The sequence below is a fragment of the Hyla sarda genome, chromosome 1, assembly GCF_029499605.1.
Source record: "Hyla sarda isolate aHylSar1 chromosome 1, aHylSar1.hap1, whole genome shotgun sequence".
NCBI classification, from domain to species: Eukaryota; Metazoa; Chordata; class Amphibia; order Anura; family Hylidae; genus Hyla; species Hyla sarda.
Window position 1 is genome coordinate 535,518,669 of NC_079189.1, and position 24,564 is coordinate 535,543,232.

General features: G+C 41.4%; 1 protein-coding gene across 4 annotated transcripts in view; it reads right to left on the bottom strand.

The window, feature by feature from the left end:
- Positions 1–3,875: 3,875 nt before the first annotated feature.
- The window catches only part of NIM1K (NIM1 serine/threonine protein kinase), a 107,855-nt gene continuing 87,166 nt past the window's right edge, over positions 3,876–24,564 (bottom strand). For 3 of the 4 annotated variants that reach the window (XM_056540610.1, XM_056540627.1, XM_056540619.1), the window contains 3 exons: positions 16,766–17,630; positions 13,029–13,297; positions 8,114–11,453 (listed from right to left, as the gene is read on the bottom strand). In XM_056540610.1, coding sequence (XP_056396585.1) covers positions 10,704–11,453; positions 13,029–13,297; positions 16,766–17,066 — 1,320 coding nt within the window. In that variant the 5' untranslated portion in view covers positions 17,067–17,630 and the 3' untranslated portion in view covers positions 8,114–10,703. Of the gene's footprint in view, positions 4,587–8,113; positions 11,454–13,028; positions 13,298–16,765; positions 17,631–24,564 lie in introns of those variants that run through there. The other variant, XM_056540634.1, reaches the window with a different exon arrangement.

A 24,564-nucleotide genomic window follows, 5' to 3' on the forward strand; every position in this document is an offset into this window, starting at 1 on the left:
CTTAACTTCAGAAGGTCATAAGTACTGAAAGGATTAAGATTTTTTAATAGAAGTCATTTACAAATCTGTTTAACTTTCTGGAGCCAGTTGATATATATAAAAAAGTTTTTCCCTGGATAACCCCTTTTAAGTTTATGCACATCTTTGCAACCAATTATTTTCAATGCATCTAAAATATAAAAAGAACTTTTAATAAGACTATTATGGCCCATTCATTTCCATGGTTACAGACTACAAACAAACCCTGTGTAGTCTGATCCTGCAGTCAGTCTCGTCTTGCTAAATACTTGATAAATAACCCAATATAAAAGGCAGATGAATCAAACTACACATGGTTGGTTTGGAGTATGTACATAGGACTGAATAGAAGCTGTATTCAGAATATTGGTAATGGAGACCATTTGCAAAGTTGCCTCATTTTTCACATTAGGTGCATTGTATAAATAATTTTAAAAAAATGTTGCAAAGGTGGACACAACCTTTGAGGAAGTGTAATTTAGGTTGTTGTATTTTAACAGATATGGGGCTGTTCACATTACACTGCCAGCATATGTTAGGACATAGTCAAAAAGGCCTAATTTGCCTGTATATGGTATACATGTATATACAGCACACACAAGCCTGGCAGACCACCGGTAATGTGTTACAGCCCTTTATAGAGCAATCGATTTTTGCTTCTTTAGTGATATATATTTTTTTTTTTTTATTTGCAGTTCACATTGTATCTTGTGTAATTTTCTCATGATTTGTATAATATTTCTGTGTACTCTATTTTGTACAGTTTTTTTTTTTTTTTTTCAAATTCCCTTATGAAATGTACAGTACACGAATGTAAGAAATAGATTAGTGCTGAAATGTAAAAATATGGATGAATGGTTCTAATAGAATCCCTTCTAAAGCTAGGGGATGAGTAAGAAACAAACTTGCAACTGATGTTAAAACTTTACAAATAAAGTTTTCACAGGATTATGAATGCTGGTGTCTTATTTTAAGTAAAGCCTCTATTATTGTGATCACTTGAGTAAATGTTTTTTTTTTTTAATTTTTTTCCGCCCATCCTTATAAAAGATCCAGTAGATCTGGTGATTTATTTCTACAGATCTGTCACTATTGGCAATCATTTACCAAGGACGAGGTGACATTATATAGAGTTGTTGAAGTAGAGGTGGTAGCCGTGTACTTGCTGAGCTGTGACTGCATCTAACAGCTAGGGGGAGCAGCAGAAACAATAGGATTAGAAGGGTGATGTCATGCTATTAAAGGGAAGAAGGGGTAACCAGCTGCCTAATAGCTTAGCTGCTTCTCTTTGCATTGGGGAAGGTGATAATTAGAGATGAGCAAACTTACAGTAAATTTGATTCGTCACAAACTTCTCGGCTCGGCAGCTGAGGACTTTTGCTGCATAAATTAGTTCAGCTTTCCGGTGGGCTGGAAAAGGTGGATGCAGTCCTAGGAGACTCTTTCCTAGGGATGTATCCACCTTTTCCAGAGCACCTGAAGGCTGAACTAATTTACGCAGGAAAAGTCATCAACTGCCGAGCCGAGAAGTTCGTGACGAATCGAATTTACTGTAAGTTCGCTCATCTCTAGTGGTAAGAAGTCGGATTATCAGCAGCCTCTACTGGGAACTACCAAAGAAAAGCAATAGAGATGTTTATGATGATGTACATGTATACACATTTTATACCTATAAAAAAATCTGCCATCAGAAAATTCTGATATAACCACATAAGGTTGGATTTCTCAGAACCAGAAGATATGTTAATAGTTTATTTTGGGCTGTATTACGTAACTCTACCCTTTAAAAGTAATTTTGTACTTTTCTATGACCACCTGTATATGATATGATAAAGGGCACCTGTCTCATTGAAAATGCTGCATGTTTTAGTGGAAGAGGTGCTAACGATATTTATCTATAGTCAAGTGGGTGGTCACAACCCTTCAGTCTGTGTCCATACAGAATTGGTCCGTCACACTGTGAGCCCGCCCACCAGACACTTTAATAAGGCTTTTTATTTGCTGTATTGAATACTGTCAGTATTAGGATAAGAAGTGATTTGATTCTCTGCAATATGCAGCTTTACTGGAGGCAAAGTGACAGTCTGTCTAATGTAGGCAAATACACATCTTTAGCTTGTTTGTGCTTGTAGTAGGAAGGAATTTTCTTTTTAAAGTATATCCGGGGACTTCGGATAAGAATATTATGTTAACTATGGAGAAATGAATGGAATGCTGAAACCTGGATATGATCGATGAAACCTTCCTACGATGTCATTCTGCTGGATTTTTCTGAAATCGTCTGCTTCCAGGTGGCTCATCCTCCTAGCTCGCTCATACTCATGCTCTCTTGGTTAGGGTCAAGTATGCAAGAAGAAAATAAGCTACTGTTAGATTCCTCTGGTAGGGTATGTCTCCTATAAGAACAAATGATCTGGTATATTGAAATTAAGCATATCCAGTCCTTCTATCCCCTAAACTGGAAAGATCAGGGGTAAACAGCTGGTGCTGAAAAAACCTGGGGAGGTTTCCACAGTACTCAGGCAAGAAAAGTCTGTCTGCTAAGAGGTGCACACCAGAGGATGGTGAACAATTGCTGTCTTTGAGTCATAAAACAGGTAGGACAACGCGTTTCAAAGGTACATCCTTCTTTATCACCGGATATACCTTTTGAAACGCATTGTCCTACCTGAACTACCTGTTTTATGACTCAATAAAGACAGCAATTGTTCACCATCCTCGGGTGTGCGCCTCTTAGCTGACATCGGACACTTTTGCCTGAGTACTGTGGAAACCTAGCCAGGTTTTTTCAGCACCAGTTGTTTTTCCCTGTAACTTCACCGCTGGCACAGTGGGACTGACGGCTGGCAGCCTCCTGGTACTGAAACCTTCTATATGCGATCATCAGTGTTGTGCCTGCTTGCACAACACCTACAGGTGAGCAGTACTCTTATTGCGGGCACTCTGTCCAGTCTCACAGACTGGGATTAACTGCACTATTTAGCGCCATCTCTGCCTTTTTTTTTTTTTCCCTCATTTCTCTGTCTAAATGGAAAGATAACACTGCCCCCAGCAAACAGTCGACTTTTAGAGATGCTGTGGCCAGTCATGCATTTTCCCTGCGTTGGCAGTAGTAATCATGGTCACCATTTAGGGGAATATCAGTGTATTTAATACAATGACAGCTCAAGTCTGCCAGAATAGGTGCTATTGCTACAAAATAGCTGTCCATTCTGGCTTATAAAGCCATGGTACTGAGTGGACCTTGTAGGGTTGTCTTCATGAAACAATCCTTTAAAGGGGTTCCTACCTTTGTGCCCACAAGGCCCAATAGTTTACTGGCCTAAAAGGGGGCAGCCCTAATTATTGGGGTAGATACTAAGTTGTGACCGCTACGTGTGGCCATTGCACACCACATCAACTTGCTCCTCGATCAGCATATAATTTAACTTGACCTATTCGCTTTATAGAAGTTGCCCCATTAGGACATCTCCTGTCCATAGGTTTTATTAGGGCAGTGTTTCAGGATTTCCTAAGTCTTTCAAAGGGGATATAATTCTGGTCAGTGCATCAGGCATCACCACAAGTGTTCTCTGGGATATCCTCAAATCATGACCTGTTGGAGGTAATTGAGACTGCACTTAGGAAACATTATATTAGCGTCTAGGATGTCATCAAAGGGATCCTAGTAATGACTTATGTTCCAGGCCAACCTTTCCTTGTATGATGTAAAAGCACGCCGCCTGAATAGCCACTGGTGGAACCACAAGTTAGGATGTATCCCTCCGGTGCAGACTGATCGTTCCTTGACTCGATTTCCTTCTTTCCCAATCTTTTTTTTTTTATTAGTCTGTGTACTCCCAATGAATTGTACAATTGAAAACACAAGATAAACGACAGTGTCCAAGTGATAGTAAAATAGTGATTTATAGAACACATTTAACATCAGAGACCAAAATAACACTGCAAGGCGTTCAACACAACTTGCACTGAATTACAAAGGGTGTCATCAATGTAAGTCATTCAGCATGCACTACAGAAAAAAACAAAAACACAGAAAGCCAACATAACAATATTTAAATATTCAATCAAACATGGTACAACGAAATGAGGTTAAAGTGCACATACCAATAAACCAGTGAAACAATACAGCATAGAACCATGTGGAATATTCCCGCCAAATACACATACGAGGATACAAACCGCAAAGAGGGATCTCTAGCAGTCTGAAGGATGTGGCGACTGCCAATTTTACCATCCTTGTGGTACAATAATGTACTAAATCCTAGACAATAGGGTAATGACCTATTTCTCCTATTGGGTAAAAGGGATGAGATGGGAACCATAGAAAATCAGTCCTATTTAGGTGAACGGTACATTCGCCACTGCACATAGGATAGATACAACCGGGATATGTTGGATAGTATTTTTTTGGATTAGAAATTTTTTTTTGGGATACACTATATGTGCATGGTGTGTATACAATGGGATCTGTACGTATTGGTTCTTTCAGCAGGATTCAAGCAGGTTCTCCCCTATCCTGTCCAGTTCCTGAAGGGGACCTCTTTGTTCTTCAGTACCATACGTACCTGCAATGCATTTCAAAGCAGAGATTATTACATACACCAAATCGCCTTACCGAAATGTACTACATGAGCCGCTACAAGCCGCAGTGTACAAAAGGAAAGGGTTTCAGTGCAAGCTCTAGAAATAAAATCATCTAGAAATGCGTTGCAGTGCATTACAGGTCACTATAGGGGAAAAGAACTGAAAGGCAAAGCTGTGAAGGCTAGGACATGGAGGCCTTTGGACTTGGAATTATGTTTTGACCTTTGCGTTACTTTATGAACGGTCTTCTAACCGTTGCAAAACCACAACTTCCAGCATGCCCGGACAGCCTAAGGCTGTCCGGGCATACTGGGAGTTGGAGTTTTGCAATGGTTCGAAGGCCGCAGTTTGGAGATCACTGCGTAAAACACAATAATATCCAGCACAGCCAAAATTATTTAATCCTTTTTAAGTTATCTACACCTTTTTGCCCTAAAAATAGCAGGATAAAAAGTGGCCATGGAGACCTAGCCTTAAAAGGGTTGTGTGAGATTAAAAAGGATCAGTGTTTTTTTTTTGTTTTGTTTTTTTTCTTCTTCTTCCAAATACGGAGCTCTTCATGTCTATGACTCTGTCTAGTGTTTATCCAGGATAAGAATAAACAGACCGGATTTTTTTTTTTTATCTTCAAAAAACAGCGCAACATGTGTTCTCAGGTTGTGCGTGGTATTGAAGCTCAGTTCCACTGAAGTGAATGGGGCCAAGTTGTAATATCACGGTGTGGTGCTGTTTTTTGCAAGAAATTAGCCGGATAAATTAATTTACTTCAATGGGGTTAAGCTGCAATATCAGACGCAGACAATAAACAAAAGTGGCGCTCTCTTAAGCTAAGTTTCCACTTGTTTTGGAAGTGGAAACTTAGCCTTAGGGAAAAAAAAACAGACCCTTTTTTTAATCTCGTGCAAGTCTCTTGGAAGGCCCGTTTTAAGTGGTGTTCTCCTTTAAATGCATAGTGATTTAACATGTAGGAGCATAAAATATGAGGCAAATAATGGGCAACAGTTAAGAAAATACTTTATGGCTGCATGGCAAAGCATGACTTCAGTAGCATAATGCAGATTGTAGTTTCAGGGTGCGTTCACACGCTATTTGTTTTTGCTGGTTTTCCGCTGCATATTGGAAAGGGGGCAGGCTCTTCTCGGCTCCCCGCAGCAGATTTTCCACGGAAGAATTTACACAGTGTAAATTCCACCACGGAAAATCTGCTACGGACAGCCGAGAAGAGCCCGCCCCCTTTCCAATATGCAGCGGAAAACCAGCAAAAACAAATAGCGTGTGAACGCACCCTAAAAGGGTTATCCAGGAAGAGAAAAACAGAGCTAATTTCTTTCAAAAGCAGCTCCACATCTGTTCCCAGGTTGTGTGTGCTATTACAACTTGGCTTCATTCACTTCAATGAAACTGAGTTGCAGAACCACACCTAACCTGAAGACAGGGAGCGGTTCTTGAAAGAAATTAGCTCTGTCTTTCTATTTCTGGGTAACCCTTTTAATATCATTCAGGCAACTTTCTTTTGCCTTTAATGGGAAGTTTATAGGGCTGTGTTATAGGGCTGTTATTATACACCTTGGGTATAGGTGTACTGCCCAATCCACCTCGGCCAGTGTATGATTGGGAGCTGCACCATTGTTTTTACTGTGTTATAGGGCTGCCTATTATTTCCACAGAGTAGGTCAGGTTGCGCAAAAGTTGCAGGAGGGCGAACCTTTGGTCACCCACCTTGTCATGTGTCATGCCACCATATTAGTTTCATACATAGTTTACTCAAGTAAATTTTGCCATAGTGTGAAATGGGCCTTATAGTAGAATTCTCTTTGTTGCCCATAGCAACCAATCACAGCACAGCTTTCATTTTGTCAAAGAAATGTGAGAAATGAAAGCAAAGCTGTGATAGGTTGCTATGGGCAACAGAGAATCTTACTATAAAATAGCTTGAGGAATCTTCCTCCTAGGTTCTGTCCTTATCCTCTGTATTTGCAAAACTAAAAGGTTGATGGTAAAATGTAAGACATTACCCTTAGAAGAACAACAAAGCAACATTTTGCCTTAAATCTATTTAGGTCTACAAGCCGGATCTGATATAATAAACACGCAGAATAAGTCCACACTAAAAAAGAACACAGGAAGACTAATTCTATCAAAAATAAAAAAGGAATCACCCTGCCAAACAGGGGTCACCAATAACTAGAAATTTGGAGATTACAGATCTAGGAAAATATCAACCCAAAAAGCCACTTGTTATAAAAAGTTAAGTATGAAATCTTATCAGGATAAGTTTGTTAAACACTAGATATGTATAACCAAAAATATAGGGTCAGTTGTCAATTCTTTTATAAAACAAACTGATGTAAAGACAGTATAAAAAATGTACTCTTTTATGTAGAATTGTTGTGGGACAGACAAAAATGTCCTAAATCCACTGCCGTGGCTGGATTCACTCTTTAATGTAGAATTGTTTCGTGGCTGTGTTCACGTAGTTAAAGGGGTATTCCAGGCAAAACCTTTTTTTATATATATCAACTGGCTCCGGAAAGTTAAACAGATTTGTAAATTACTTCTATTAAAAAATCTTAATCCTTCCAATAGTTATTAGCTTCTGAAGTTTTCTGTCTAACTGCTCAATGATGATGTCATGTCCCGGGAGCTGTGCATGATGGGAGAATATCCCCATAGGAACTGCACAGCTCCCGGGACGTGAGTCATCAGAGAGCAGTTAGACAGAAAACAACAACTCAACTTCAGAAGCTTATAACTATTGGAAGGATTAAGATTTTTTTTAATAGAAGTCATTTACAAATCTGTTTAACTTTCCGGAGCCAGTTGATATATATATATATAAAAAAAAAAAAGTTTTGGCCTGGAATACCCCTTTAAGTATTATACACCTCTTCAGAATGTTTATGTCATTATGGAGCATATGACTCCAGGTTAGCTAGAAACGCCTGACCAATATTTAATTACATGTAGCTACAGTACATGCACTGAAATGGATCTGCTATACCAGTGTTCCCCCAGTGCTCTCCAGCTGTTTAAAGGGGTACTCCACCCCTAGACATCTTATCCCCTATCCAAAAGATAGGGGATAAGATGTCTGATCGCGGGGGTCCCGCCGCTGGGGACCCCCGTAATATAGCATGCGGCACCCACCTGTTTCTGCTCTGGAAGCGCTGGAGGGTCTGGGTCCCAACCACGGGAACGGAAGTTTGTGACGTCACGACTTTGCCCTGCGTGACGTCACGCCCCGTCCCCTCAATGCAAGTCTATGGGAGGGGGCGTGACGGCACGTCACACCCCCTCCCATAGACTTGCATTGAGGGGACTGGGCGTGAGGTCACACGGGGGAGGAGTTGTGACGTCACAAACTTCCGTTCCCGTGGTTGGGACCCAGACCCTCCAGCGCTTCCAGAGCAGAAACAGGTCGGTGCTGCATGCTATATTACGGGGGTCCCCAGCGGCGGGACCCCCGCGATCAGACATCTTATCCCCTATCCTTTGAATAGGGGATAAGATGTCTAGGGGTGGAGTACCTCTTTAAAAACTACAACATCCCTCATACAGTACATTAGTCTGCCCCTCCTTCACAGCTCGTCTTTCAACACTGAGCCCTGTTTCCAAATCAAGTTTCTGTGTTGTACATACAAATTGTGCACAAGTGCGATATTGGAGACAGGGCTCGGCTTCCAGCTGACTGTCAATTAAACAGGGACATGGGTGAAAGAGGGAGAAAGGAGTCTTTCCAGCCTTTAGAAAATGAAAGGGTTTGGAAGCACCTCTTTGACACTTGGCACCAGAGAATAAAAGCATTTTTTTTATGTCATGGTGAATTGCAGCTGACAGCTCCCCTTAAATGGTTTGAACATAGTCTACTAGTGACTAGTTCAGTTCATTACCCGGACATATACTTTTATTTTGTGGTCTCAAAAGCGTAGTCCGCTGCTAAATTATGTGCTGTTCCCATTGAGAGGTAGAGTATAAATAAGGTTTAATAATTGAGTGTTTTTCATAAGTTCTCCTTTTTGTAGAGGCACACGGAGTCCCTATGGGGTGTAGGTATTCTGTTTGCCTCTACTAGTATTGCTTCATGTGACAAATGTAAAATCTAATAAGAACGTAACTTCAAGGATACCCCAAGGAATATGCAGAGGCGCAGTGCAGATTAGAGTGATCTTTCTATCATCCTTGTTAAGGGGCATAAACACCCTTACGACCTGTAAATTGTCACGTATTCACTTATCTGATGTCTCAAGAGGATAGTGATTACTAATCTATTATTATATACAGCTACTTTATTCCAGCATTAAACTATCTGCTGCTCACTATTTTAATCCTGTACCAATCATTGCTAAATTTTTCACGGTCACGTTGACCCAAACTACGCAGCTGAGCCTCTGCATACTGAGAACTATGTATCCCATCATCAAAGGTTTCCTAGGTTATGACTGCAGGTTATGACAACCCCAGATTCTGTAAGGCTTAAAGGGAACCTGTCATCAGCAACCAGCCTTGATGGGTACATTTCTTCATGTTTGGGTATAGGCAGATATCAATAAATCAGCACAGACCACCTCTTGGTTTAAACAGCATGAAATGTGAAGTTCCCTTTATATGACTGCTAAAAAGCAACTGCGACTCTTTAATTCAAGGAGAGGTAGTAAAGCCTAGAAGAGCCAACTGGTCCTGAACCTATGGCCCAGTAAAAGAGCCAGGCAGTATGGCTGAAAAGATATGGAACACTTCCAGCATGTTGGGTTATTTTGATTATGAAGAACACCTTACTCTCAGGCACTACCTATCTCGGAAAACAATAGAAGAAGACAATCTGAAAAATACAGCCTTTTAAGTGAGTTTTTGATCTTTGTAATTTATATCTAGGGCAGCTAGAGAAGATTTGCTCCTAAATAAAGTGCAATTCCATCCATAGAGTATTGATACATAGATGGAATCATCATCCTGCATAACAACTATGCAGCATTAGAGGATATTATATTAATGTCTTTCTTAAAAACTGTTCAAAAAACGTGAACCATGATCTGAACCAAGGCACTAGAGTGGAACTTCTAGTATGGACAACTCAAGAGGGTGCTGTTCCCATATCTATTGACTAGCAGCTGGTTAATGGTTAAAGCAGTGAGGAGAAGAATTATGTATATCCATGTATCATATCCCAGGCAATCTGCAGTGCTTCACTACATAACTAGTTCAAGAAGACACTAAAGAATCATAAAAGAAGTTCTTACAAAACTGTACATTAATATGCTCAGCTCTTCTCACTCAATAGCATGCTGTCCATAGAATGGACTACATTTTTTAATGGGACAGATTCCCTTTAGGGTCTCTTCACATGTACAGTATCCTTCGCATATTTGATGCACAGGATTTGAAGCTGCAGATGTTATGCCGCAGATTTCAATGTAAACTAAGTGATTGAACACAGCTTCAAATCTGCAGCTACATATATGCGCAGGATACTGTAAGTGTGAATAGACCCTTAACGCTGGACAACACTGGTACGATTATACCTGGAGCATTCATTTCATTGGTTCATAACCTGTGACTCTGTAACATCTATTACTGATGACAATAGCAACCTTGATCTGTAGATTCAAGTAATCTATCTTTTGCACCAATAACTACTATTTCAATAAAGTCCTGTAAGGTTTTGGCCATTGGCTCAGTTTATAGAGGTCTGAATCTCTAGATCAAAACTAGTACTGGCAGCAGGAGTTTTAAAGTAATAGGGTAGACGTATTAAAAATAAAAGTAGTGCACCAACATTTAATGTAATAATAACCCTATAACCATGAGATTACTATGGCACCATTAAGTGTGTGACTGGTGGATGCATTTTAGTCAACAAAACCCCTAGTTGCTGCCTGTTCTTGTATTGTGTGGTTGTGGACTTGCTGAGCGACAGCATTGGCACTCTCAAATTCCTCAGAGCAAATCATTCATACAAACATAGTATCTGTTTGAGGGTGAAATATTTGCAAAAAGGTATTAAAGGCATCACTGAAAATTTGTGTAAAAAGATAAAAAAAAATAAGTAAGCAGCCTCTCATCTCTCAGTTCATTTCAGTTCATTTTGTCAATAAAACATTTTATAAAATGGAACAAAATTTAGATGTGTGCCTTATTTCTCGGCGGATTCGGTGAGGCCTCTTTGTGTTCTTTTCTTTTGGTTCTGGGTTTGTTATTATCGGAACACTCTCCACCGCTCTCTTCTTCTGGACCCTGTGCAGAACGATCCGATATATCCCTGTGATTGAGCTGCGAGAGTCTTTGCCCCGATTGTTAAGAATATGGTCCTCTGTAATGCCCAAATTTTCCAGAGTGGTCTTTACTTCTGTTTCATCGTCCTTTAGGGTACTCATATCTAACAAGTGTTTTGGATCCAGTTTGACGGGCTCTAATGGTTTTGGATACTGGATGCCTTGCATCCATTCACTGTTCATGATATAATCCACGCTGCATCTTTCCGAAGGTATAGGCTGGAGCATCCCTTTGATCAGCCTCTGGCAGGGCTCAGATACGTAGGGAGGAATGGTATAAGTTCCATCAAGAATGCACTTTTTTAATTTGGCCACAGTGTCTGCTCGGAATGGCATACTGCCTGTCACCATAAAGTATAGCAGTATGCCTAACGCCCAGATATCAACATAAACACCAACGTAATGTTCATCTCGAAAAAGTTCTGGGGCAGCATATGGAGGAGAGCCACAAAAGGTGTTTAGAGTCTCATCTTTTTTACTTATTGTGCTAAATCCAAAGTCTCCGACCTTCACACATGTGTTACTTGTGTAGAAGACATTTTCTGCTTTCAGATCTCTATGTATGATTTGGTTGTCATGCTGAGAATACAGAAAATAGGATAGCAGTTAATCAGATTTACAATAGCTTAATTAAAGGATTAAGAATTGTACAATTATTGTTGGATGGAACATTAGGGATAAAGGACAGCATGTGCTGAACTGATCGTAACACTAAACAGAAGGATAGAATTAGATAGAATTTCTAAGGAATAGTCATTTGAAACTTCTCTCGTGCAGCACCCATGATTTGGAAGTTTTCTACAAAGTTCATTTTAATACTTTTACACATCTAGTATAAAGCAATAAATACTAGACAGGTAAGGGATGTCAATAGCAGCAGATTGGATAAGAGCCTACAGCATAGCTCTATAACTACAGCCCATCTACCCAGCCAGCATAGATAGAAGCAGCGAGGTAGCAAAATACCCCAAATAAACCCCTGATAAACACAACATTTCTGGTTTCACTACATCTAATATACAATTGCAGCCTTCTAAGAAAGATTGGAATGTTCTTTTTATAATGATAGGTACTCTTTAAAGGGGTATTTCTATCTTAGGCACTTATGGCAAATCCACAGGATATGCCATAGATGCCTGATAGGTGTGGGCCCCACATCACCTTTCGGGAGAACAGGGCTCCAGTCATCATAGTTTATTAGTTCACGGTCTCCACATTCTCAAATTAATCTAAGTGACAGATGGCCGGGCTTGTCTTTCTGTAACTTCCATAGACTTCTTTGGAGAAGGCCAAAAAAGACAAGCACAGGAACCCAAATAGGGTTCACCAGGTGTGAGACACCCTCCTATCATGCATTTATGGCATAGTACCCTTATATGCCATAAATGCCTAAGATGGGGATACCCCTTTAAGATGTCCTTAGCACTTACCTATTTATCAGTCTGCAAGACTTACAGCAAGCTCCTGAAATAAACAGGCTTGAAGAAATCTGTCAGAAAATGCAGTGGTCTATTTCCCTGTGGACCTTTCTATCTCTGGTTGGGTTCCAGAGATTGATTTACATAGTCCATGGTTGATTGTTCACTGACTCACAGAAATAAAGCAACCCGATTATACAATTTTCCAAATATATGGTTTTAGATTAACTAGACCTAAATATGGGGGCATGGAGGGGGGGGGGGGTTGTCTACAAGGCAACATTTTGTTTCATTGTAGCTTTATGAATTGTGATACCATGATCTTCTGCTCTAATGGACTTCATGCTTTCTTGGGGGTTCTATAAAATGCTAATATTTTCTAACAATATTGCACCATGGAAAAAGAGAGGAGAAGCTCCAGGTGTGTCTGGGTCCGTGGGTGACATAGTCACAGTAGGCACCCATGTACCACACCCTCGGTTAGACAAGTGTAGAACATGTTCCCTGTCATGGTCTTCCAAAGCCCAATGGGCTATGGCATCTGCCCTGTAAATGGAAACAAAAATCCAAAGTTTATCTAGAATTTAAATAATATCCCTGTGGACTTGGAAAGGAGTGTCACTTTATAGGTATATAATTTAGTGTATTTCAAATAATATTGACCAGCTTTAATGTGTGAAACTCATTATTGGGAACATAAAACAAAAAAAGTATATGTGTGGAAACCAAGGCTTACCATATGCTTTACAGCGGACACTATCTGTGAGAAGATCACTTTGCTGTCTGCTTCAGATAATTTTCCGTCTGTATTGATTTTGGCAAAAAGCTCTCCACCTCCCGCATACTCCATGACAAGATACAGCTTAGACAGGGTCTCCACCACCTCATACAGTCTGATGATATTAGGGTGATGCAGTTTCTCCATACTGGAAATCTCTCGAGATAGCAGGCGCTGTGTCTTCTGGTCCAGCTTGGTCTTGTCCAAAATTTTTATTGCAACTTTTTCTAGCAAAAAAAGAATATACAATGTTTACTTCCATGAAATAGAAAAGAGACTTTGAAAAAAGAGGTTTATGGTACTGTCTGACAAGTTGATTGTGCTATAGAACTGCTGAGGTTGTTCCATGTCTGTGGTACTGCCACGGGGACAACTTTTTTCTTTTGTCTAAATACCAAAGTACTGACTCTGCTGAGTAGAAACTGATTTACAACCCTATTGTCATACTATTTCAAATCTATTTGAGTTACTATTGTCTTAACCAGGAAAATTAATTCTAAATGCTGAACTACATGCTAAAGCAAGTATGTGGACCTAACAAATAACCCAGCCATATCTCAGTTAGTTCACTTGTCTGCTATTTACATGTAAAATGGATATGGATTATGATGGTGTCTTCTTTAAGGGCCACATGCAAGAACAAAAATGAGATTGAATTTCACTATGACAAGGAAGGCGAGGGAAAGCAAGGAGGCATGCCCCTGAGGATTAGGGTTAAGATTGGCGCTTGGGCAGCCGTTAATTTTGTGTTGGTTGCAGTAACCTTAACCATAAGGGTTTGGCATTGAGGCAAGCGATGATTTTGTGCTGCTTGTATGCCCAGTAAGCCAATGACAAGGTTGCATCAATTTTTCCGCTCACATGACAAGAGTGCATGTCTTCCAGCAGCTAGTACATTCTAGACTGTACCCAGCTGGACATGTGCAGCGCAGGATACACGTATGATGACATCTTCAGCTGCAGCTGTTCCGTAAGGAGTGGGGAGCTCATGGTTTCTGCTCCATCACTGGAAAGTTGAACCTGACTGAGATTAATGGCCAAGTAGCTGTTGATTCCCAGAGTGGGGGCTGCAGGGAACATAAGCAGTTAGGGCCCGAACCGTCCCTTAAAAAATTTGCCACTGGACTAATTGTTTCTAATCGGTATTGAGGTGCCCTGACTTTTCCTTGACATTTCCTAGGGGAAGATTTGTTGAGAAAAGCAGGATCAGGCATAATGGATTTCAGTATGCCTTGCCCTTTGCTCCCAAGAGATAAGTAACAGAAACTTTAATCTGGAAAAAGTCCCCTCTCCCCATAGGAAATACATGTAAGTCCAGTAGCACATGTATGTCTGTGGGGAAGTTGGTAGCAATAGCTGTTGGCTAAAGTACAGTAGTATCCTGCCAACAGCTATCTAAAGTGTATGACACAATTCTCCTACTGGTCTTCAATAATTTAATTCATTAAAGTAATCATTGTAAAACAGTGTTTCTTAGTGTTCCTAAGACAATAACAGATTACTCAGATTTCATCAAAATACTCCCAAGGCAATATTCATATACCGGGCTGCACCTATTAATAGCATGGTATGGTAGGGCGACATAACTAACCCCTAGAGACACAGCATGTTCCTCCGGGAGTAAACTTGGCATAGGTTGAGACCTCTAAGCTCTTTAGTAATGTGAGCTGAATCCATCTCCAGTGTTCAAAAGTGAACCATTAAAAAAATACATAAATAAATAAACAAGTCTAAATGTATAAAAAAAGTTATATTATTATGTAATATTATATTATATTCTCCCAGCTGCTGTAGCAATATCAATGGCTGCCATAAAGTGCTGCCCCTTTAACAGTATGAGTCATGTACCATTCATCCTGTGCCACCAATGACAGCAACTTGTATTTCTGCCAAGAGACTGCACAGTAAGGACCCGTGTGGGTGAAGGAGGCCGGGAGGATCATTTAGTGATTTCTAAGCATCCACTATATGGGGTCCCATGAGTCGTGAGCAGCCCAAGTGCTAACACTTACAGACAAATACTGAAACATTTCACTCACTCTACATCTTCAGATAACAACAAATAACATCTGCAACAACAGAGGCAGCATTGAAAACTTTCTATCGTGTAACATAGTAAGGTTAGGAATAGTCAATATATTGCAATCGATATTATGCAGTGTTATCCAGGCAGACCAGACTTGTCTTGATATCTTCTACCAGAAACTTTTACATTAGTGCTTCATCAAAGGTATCAAGACCTATATATAAATCAGATATCTTGTGGCAGAGAAGCACGTTCCTTCTGTTCTCTAAATGTAGTAGATGGCACTTTGGCCTACACGAGATAACTACATTTAAAGAGTACGGTACCTGTCATGATCCTAATAAATGTTATAATCCTCCCAGTTCACCCCCCACCCCACCCCACCATTATGATAAACCACCCCTGCCTTTATTTTTATTATTGTTTAGTTTTCTATCTTGATATTGCTCTGTATTTTCTGCTCAGTCTAAGTCATCTCCACAGACTGGAAAGGGGCCTTCCCCAGCAGACGTGACATCATCTGAAGCCATACAGGGGAGAACTTCCTCCCTCATTCTACACACAGCCGAGAGCAGTTCAGTGTGAGATTGGCTGTGATTGACTGAGACCGCACATTTCCTGACTTTTGTCTCTGCCAGCCTTCTACAGGAGACAATCTACAACCAAGACCAGAAGGAGGTGGCCAAACTTTTAGGGGTTCATTTAACACATAAAGTTACAAAATTGTATTAAGAAGTACAGTATATTAGAAAGGTAATTCAAATAGGCTAATCTATAACATATTAATTTTTATAACTAATGACAGGTACCATTTAACCAAATTGTGCTATTTTTCTATTGGTATTGCAACCTACTAATTCCTTTGAAGGGGTTTTCCTATCTTATAAAGTTATGTCATGTCACTAGGATATATCAACATTTTATTATCAGTGGGAGACCGACTTTTGGGACCCCCACAGGCCCTGAGAATAAAGGGGCTGCAGAACTAGTTTAGTGCAGTACCCCTTGTATGTTTTCCCTGCACCGCACAGCTTCTGGTCGCTCACACTGCAGTCCTTCCAATGTATGGGTTGAGGTCCCAATTATGCAGAGAAAGTACTGCGTTTCCTTCACTGTTTTTCTTCTGCATAACAGCAACCTGTTCACCTGCCATGTAGTATCCTGCACAGCTGGGTGGCCCAGATCGCTGCTGTGCATGGAAAACTTACAAAGGGAATGCTGACCCTTTATTTTGAGGATTGGTAAGGGTCCTATAGGTCAGACCCCCATCAATCATAAACTGATGATATATCCTAGTAATAGTAAGCAATCACTGAGAACACAGGGGCACAACATACAAATGTAGAAGTGGCAGAGGTGCAAGAAGTTTAAAGCTTAAGCGCCAACCACAGATAACATATTGTGTGTTTTCTGTATGACTTGAAATTCCTTGGTACTAATGCCACATCTGTTATAGTAGTCCCCAGTTATTTGTAGAACTGGTGTCCACATATGGGACAGAGTAAACTTTTGAATTCACTCAGCTACCAGAAACGAGTAAAACCACAACCAGTCAACCCCTTATAGTTATGTATCTGCAAACAACACATCAAATGCATCTAAATCCTTCTTTATCTGTATATTTTTGACACAATGCATTATAATCATATGGAATGGACATGAAGGTTACCTTTGGTAAGTACATGGATCCCAAGTTTCACTTGTGAGAAATTTCCGCTTCCAATTTCCCCTCGCAACCTATATAGGCCGATCCTTTTACCCAGCGCCATCTCCTTGACTGTCTTCTCATCGTGTGACATGTCATGCGTCATCTTCTCAAAGGGTGTTAATTTGCGCTGCTTCCCTTCTCCATCTTTTTCATAGCACTCTGCACGGACGTAATCCTCCAGGTTCTCCTGCCGGTTCCAGCGGGAGTACCGCTGGTTCCCCTGAACCCCTCCATTCATGTACATTGCCGTCATGGTCAACATTTGGGCGCCTTTGTGTAGTAGTCGTATTATACAACCGTAGAATATAAGAGTCACAGACCACAGGTCACAGCCAGGTGGTCCAAGTATCAAAAGGGTCCAAAAATGTCCAACGTTAAGGAGGAAGCACTGTTATCTTATTTAGAAGGAAATGCCTTCAAGTCACTTGAAAGGTAGCATTGAGTTTTTTAATCCCCCAAAATTCTTGCAGCCAGAATGTTTTTCTCCTTATGTAGGAGACACTACGCCTCTCCTTGTCATTGCGCCAGATGAAGGTATTTCAGAGTTCTTCTGTTTCATTCTCTGGTTTGCTGCAAGCGCTGCTTTATTCTATCTCCTCGGCTCTGAAGTGTCTACTTTTCAGGCACAGCTTCCAGCCTTAGGGAAGGATTCAGCAGGTCTGCGGATGCTGGCTTGTGCTCCAGGGCAATAAGTCACTTTTCTGAGTCACATGACATAACAGAGTAGGATTAAGAGGCTGCAATGTCACATTAGCCTCCTTAGCACAGACAAGCCAGCATTAGAGCGCTTGAGCCTTCTCAAAAGTTAGCCAGACGTCTGGTCTCCCTAAGAAGAGAGAGAGAGAAAGGGAGAGAATGTCATTAACACTTATGTAAACCACTTTATTCAAACACTGGGCGGGTTTATGACCAGACAGATTGATGTCATTGTCAAGAGTTTGTGGTTAAAGAAATAAGCCCAGAATTGCTAAAAAAAAATGTAAACCGCATCTATGCCAATAACTAAATTCCAGGCTTCCTAAGCCTACAACTGCATTATTTACATATTAGATGCTCTGCATACCACCCTAATCTGGCTCCATATACAATGCATTCGGAAAGTTTTCAGATCTTTTCACATTTTTCACATTTTGTTTTGTTGCAGCCTTGTGCTAAAAAAGAAAAACATTCAAATATGTCATATTAGAGAAAATTCTTCTTTCTCTTGTTATAAAACTGCAAGACAAGCAATACAAGTCTATGGTGGGGTAAAGAGAGAGCTCTGCCCACCAGCTCTGGGAGACCCTGCAGAAATCAGCTGCAAAAATACCATATACAAATTATATAATGGCCAAAAAAACTGCTGTTCCTTATGTACATACACAGTCCTCCTGAAAAGTCACCTGAAAGGACAAGTACGCTTTGAGAAGTTTCATGGCTTTAACCCCTTAAGGACCGGGGTTTTTTCCGTTTTTGCATTTTCGTTTTTTGCTCCTTGCCTTTAAAAAATCATAACTCTTTCAAATTTACACCTAAAAATCCATATGATGGCTTATTTTTTGCGCCACCAATTCTACTTTGTAATGACCTCACTCATTTTGCCCAAAAATCTATGGTGAAGCGGGAAAAAAAATCATTGTGCGACAAAATTGAAAAAAAAATGCTGTTTTGTAACTTTTGGGGGCTTCCGTTTCTACGTAGTACATTTTTTGGTAAAAATGACACCTGATATGTATTCTGTAGGTCCATACGATTAAAATGATACCCTACTTATATAGGTTTGATTTTGTCGGACTTCTGGAAAAAATCATAACTACATGCAGGAAAATTAATACGTTTAAAATTGTCATCTTCTGACCCCTATAACTTTTTTATTTTTCCGTGTATGGGTCGGTATGAGGGCTCATTTTTTGCGCCGTGATCTAAAGTTTTTAACGGTACCATTGATAGGACTTATTGATCACTTTTTATTCATTTTTAAATGATAGAAAAAGTGACCAAAAATGCACTATTTTGGACTTTGGAATTTTTTTGCGCGCACGCCATTGACCGAGCGGTTTAATTAATGATATATTTTTATAATTCGAACATTTACGCACGCGGTGATACCATATATGTTTATTTTTATTTTTATTTACACTGTGTTTTTTTTTTTATTGGAAAAGGGGGGTGATTCAAACTTTTAATAGGGGAGGAGTTAAATGATCTTTATTCACTTTTTTTTTTTCACTTTTTTTTGCAGTGTTATAGCTCCCATAGGGACCTATAACACTGCACACACTGATCTTCTATGTTGATCACTGGTTTCTCATAAGAAACCAGTGATCAACGATTCTGCCGCATGACTGCTCATGCCTGGATCTCAGGCACTGAGCAGTCATTCGGCGATTGGACAGCGAGGAGGCAGGAAGGGGCCCTCCCGCTGTCCTGTCAGCTGTTTTTATTTCCTGCCCTTCTTGGCAGTCATAAACTTTTTACTATTACATGTAGGCAGATGTATGGGTCTAAAATTTTTGCATGACATGGTTCACTTTCTATGTCCATGGATAGTTTATGAACTTATCACATTTATTCGGGTCACAGGCTAAAATAACTAGCAAATTTTTTTTATTAGCATCTACATCTCTGGTTTCTATAATGAAACATTTTTCAATGATTTTTTCTATCATTTGGGTTAGTTGAAAACAGATTAAACAGTAACGTTAGTTACATTTAATTATTTTGCATCAGTTTCGAAATACTTTTCATTTTCAATTACCATTGACTTTTATAGGTTTATATTTAGTTTTCTTCCGTTGTTACATCTACTTGGATCATTTGTTAAAGAAGACCAAATACACCCCCTCACATAGGAGGAGCTAGTCTTGCTGAACATCAAGAGGACCTCATGTTTGGGAAGAGGTTACTGTGAGGGAACAGCTGGACGTGTGTTCCAGAGACTCGGGGCTATTCATTAGTATGTGTCCAGCAGGGCAGTCTGCGTTCATTCCCAGGCTCTTCATGGTGGTTACCATAGAGAAAGCTGAGGGTGAACACTGCAGTGTACTGAATATTTCCTCAATAAAATGTTCTAATCTACAGTATTGTCATAGAGATATGCTCTACACCGACTTCCCAAATGTTGTGTTGTCCCCAGGACTGTCCTGGATCTTAGACTACAAGATGAATATGTGGGCACCTCGTGAAGCACTTGAGCTGGACTGGCACAGAACTTTGCACCATCCCAGTTTTATAGCTGTAATATTAATAGAAGTTATGATCTTTTAACAGTTTTGTCCAGCATCATCATAAGTTTTATGACGCTTCAAAATTGATATTTTCTGAAATTCAACACTGTTTTTCAGTTCTTGCATTTTCGTTTTTTCTTCCTTACCTTTTAAAAATCATAACCCTTTCAATTTTCCGCCTAAAAATCCATATGATGGCTTATTTTTGGCACCACCAATTCTACTTTGTAATGACATCAGTCATTTTACAAAAAAATCGAGGGCAAAACAAAAAAAAAAAAATCATTGTGCTACAAAATTTAAGAAAAAACGCCATTTTATAAATTTTGGGGGCTTCGGTTTCTACGCAGTAAATTTTTCAGTAAAAATGACCTCTTATCTTTATTCTTTAGGTACATGCAATTAAAATAATACCCTACTTATATAGGTTTGATTTAGTCTTATTTCTGGAAAAAATCATAAGTACATGCACGTTTAAAAATGTCCTCTTCTGACCCCTATACATTTTTTATTTTTCCGCATACGGGGACATATGAGAGCTAATTTTTTACACACGCGGCGACACACATATGTTTATATATATATTTTGTTACACAGTTTTTTTTTATGGGAAAAGGGGGGTGATCCAAACTTTTGGGAAGGGGTTAAATCATCTTTATTAACTTTTTTCACTTTTTTTTTTTGCAATGTTATAGCCCCCATAGGGGACTATAACGTTCAATACATTGATTGCAGGCACTGATCAATGCTATGCCACAGCATTGCATTGATCAGTGTTATCATCGATTGTTCAAGCCTGGATCTCAGGCTTGGAGCAAATAATCGCCGATCAGATGCGCAAGAGGCAGGTAAGGTTTCACCGCGGTGGTCGCGAATCACGATCAGCCCGAATGAACAGCCGGGAATGCTTTTTCTTTTTTTTTCTTTACTGTAGATCATCTTTGATTGCCGTGTCTAAAGGGTCAATACGGGACATCACCGCAATCGGGGGGTCCTGAGCATTTGACAAATGAGGCAGCTTAATAAATAAACAACTGATATTAGGGGGGTCCACCTGAGCAACTAATATGGGTGGGGGTCCTGAGCAAGGGACATATCGGGGACCTGAATGAGCATCTGATATGGGGGGGGGGGGTCTGAGCAACCGACATATGAAAGGGCCTGTCCGAGCAACTGAAATATGGGGGAGCAGAATGGGCATCTGATATTGGGGTATGGGGGATCCTGAGCAACTGATATGGGGGCCTATCTGAGCAATTGACATATGTTGGGCTCGAATGAGCATCTGGTATGGGGGGGAGGGTCTGAGCAACTGATATGGGGGAGTCTGAGCAACTGATATGGGGGGGCGGCTCTGAGCAACTGATATGGAGGCCTGAATGAGCCTCTGATATGGGGGTCTGAGCCCCTGATATGTGGATCTGGGCCTCTGATATGGGGGTGTGAGCCTTTGATATGGCGGTGTGAGCCTCTGATATGGGGGTATGACATATATATTAGTGTGGCTATTATAAGATTTCATCAATATATGGTGTGGTACAGTATGGTTACCACGGGGCCTAAATGTAGATTGGGAATTCATTCAAGGGATTGTGCCAAATTTGGAAGTTATCCCCTATTCTCAGGATAGGGCATAAGTAACTGATCAGTGGGGTCCTGACTGCTGTGACCCCCACTGATCCCAAGAATGTGGGTCCTGTTCCCTTGATCTGATGGCATGCCAGGTCAGACATGTGCTCTGCCACTCCAGTCATTCTCTATGGGACTGCAGCAAGTTATGGGACAGAGCCCCAGTCTCAGTCATTATGAGGTGGTAATAATAAGTGTCCATGGTCTTGGCAGTATTATCTGTCTATTAGGCTGCATGGACATGTTGTGGAATATGTGCATTTTTTCCATACTGAATTCTGTGGGGGAAAAACGCAGCGCACTACAGTACCAGCAAAGCATGTGAGATCAGACAAATCTCATGAACACTGCAGATTTTCTTCTGTGCAGAAATTGACTTGCCGAGCGGATTTTGAAATCTGAAGCATGTCAATTGTGTTTGCAATTTTTTGTGTGGATTTCACCCTTTTCAATAGAAAAGTGAGATTTGTTAAAAGTCATCATGAAATCTGCAACAAATACCACTATTAAATTACTAAACACAGGTCTTACGTCTCCTCTATGTTAAGTTCATTATGAATTTGTGTCATCATCCTTTGCTATCATTTCATAGGTACAGACTGCATCTCTTTTTACAAACTATGCATGCTTTTCCTTTTATTTGCAGACCATTGATCAAGCCCGCTCTGCCCCTCTGGAATACGGCCAGCGATAGATCAGTAATCAAGCCCGCTTTGCCCCTCTGGAATACAGCATATTCAGATGACAGATATTCAACGATATTCAACGATAACAGACCAGTGAGTGATAACATTGCTTCTTGGCTTTTTAATTCAAGGGGTATTTCCATATGACATACTAGTGATCAATCTGTAGGGTAGTTTATCAACAGTATATCAGTGGAAGTTTATGTCTCAAAATCAGCTGTTCAGGAGTTCTGTCTGCCCGTCTACTGCACATTGATAGAACTAGAAGTTCTTAGTTCCTATGTGACAGAATGGTATCTTGGCTACACTAACCGTGGGCACCCACTACACACTGTGTTGACCTATGAACTTCCAGGTCTTTTCAATGTGCGGCAGATGAGGACCCATCATATTCCCTGGCCAGTCTATGGCTACTTTCACATCAGCGTTTTGCTAGATCCAGCAGGGATAAGCAAAAACGCTTCCATCATCATAATACACCTGGCTGCATCCGTTCTGAATGGATCCCGTTGTATTATCTCTAAAATAGCCAAGACGGATTTGGTACTAAAACCATTGTAAGTCAATGGTTGGTGTTCTCTTTTGTGTCTGAGAAAACTGATTCATCACCATTGACTTACATTGTGTTTCATGCCGGATCTGTCTTGATCAGTATCCTATGACGGGCAAAAAAATATTACTTGCAGCGCTTTTGTGTGCGTCATGGGGATGCAACCAAACAGAATGGAATGCATTGTGGTGCAGTCCGTTACCTTCAGTTTAGTTTTGTCCCCATTGACAATCCCCTATGACGGATCTAAATATCGGAGATGAAAATGTTTGTCACGATGCCGGCTGGCAGGAGGTGGATCCTCTGTGCCAGAGAGGGATTGGCGTGGACCGTGCTAGTGGACCGGTTCTAAGTCACTACTGGTGTTCACCAGAGCCCGCCGCAAAGCGGGATGGTCTTGCTGCGGCGGTAGTGACCAGGTCGTATCCACTAGCAACGGCTCAACCTCTCTGACTGCTGAAGATAGGCGCGGTACAAGGGAGTAGACAGAAGCAAGGTCGGACGTAGCAGAAGGTCGGGGCAGGCAGCAAGAATCGTAGTCAATAAGGCAATAGCAGGAGGTCAAGTACACAGTAAGGACAAACACAGTAACGCTTTCACTAGGCTCTAAGGCAACAAGATCCGGCAAGGGAGTGCAGGGGCAGTGATCAGATATAGTCTGGGAGCAGGTGGAAGCCAATTAAGCTAATTGGGCCAGGCACCAATCATTGGTGCACTGGCCCTTTAAGTCTCAGGGAGCTGGCGCGCGCGCTCCCTAGAGAGCGGAGCCGCGCGCCAGCACATGACAGCAGGGGAGCGGGACGGGTAAGTGACCTGGGATGCGATTCGCGAGCGGGCGCGTCCCGCTGTGCGAATCGCATCCCCGACGGCCATGACAGTGCAGCGCTCCCCGGTCAGCGGGACCGACCGGGGCGCTGCGGAGAGAGAGACGCCGTAAGCGCTCCGGGGAGGAGCGGGGACCCGGAGCGCTAGGCGTAACAGTACCCCCCCCCCTTAGGTCTCCCCTTCTCTTTGTCCGGTAACTGCCTCCCCTGGGATGAGGACACCGGGAAAGAATGGAGGGTTTCCTCAATGGAAGGCAGTACAGCAGGAGTGGGAATGGGGAGGGAGGGCAGAGGGCGAGGCCTGGCACGGGGCAGTGTGACACCAGGACGGGGGCCATGAGGAGGCACCGAGGCTTGCCTGACTGGACTGGGAGGGGGGGAGTGGCACTTCTTATGGCAGGCAGAGTCCATAAAGACCTTAGGGAGACCGGTTACAGGGGGAACCACAGGGTCACGGCAGGGAGTACTGGGAACCGGTTTAAGGCAGTCCTTGAAACAAGAGGTACCCCAGCTCTTGATCTCCCCTGTGGACCAATCCAGGGTTGGGGAATGGTGTTGAAGCCAGGGTAGTCCAAGGAGAATTTCGGAAGTGCAATTGGAGAGGACCAAAAACTCAATTTTTTCGTGATGAGGTCCGATGCACATTAGGAGGGGCTCCGTGCGGTAACGCACGGTGCAATCCAACCTGACTCCGTTGACCGCGGAAATGTAGAGTGGCTTGACGAGACGGGTCACCGGGATGCGGAATTTATTCACCAAGGAATCCAGAATAAAATTCCCAGAGGCACCGGAGTCCAAGCAGGCCACGGCTGAGAGGAAAGAGTTGGCTGAAGGAGAAATCCGTACGGGCACCGTGAGACGTGGA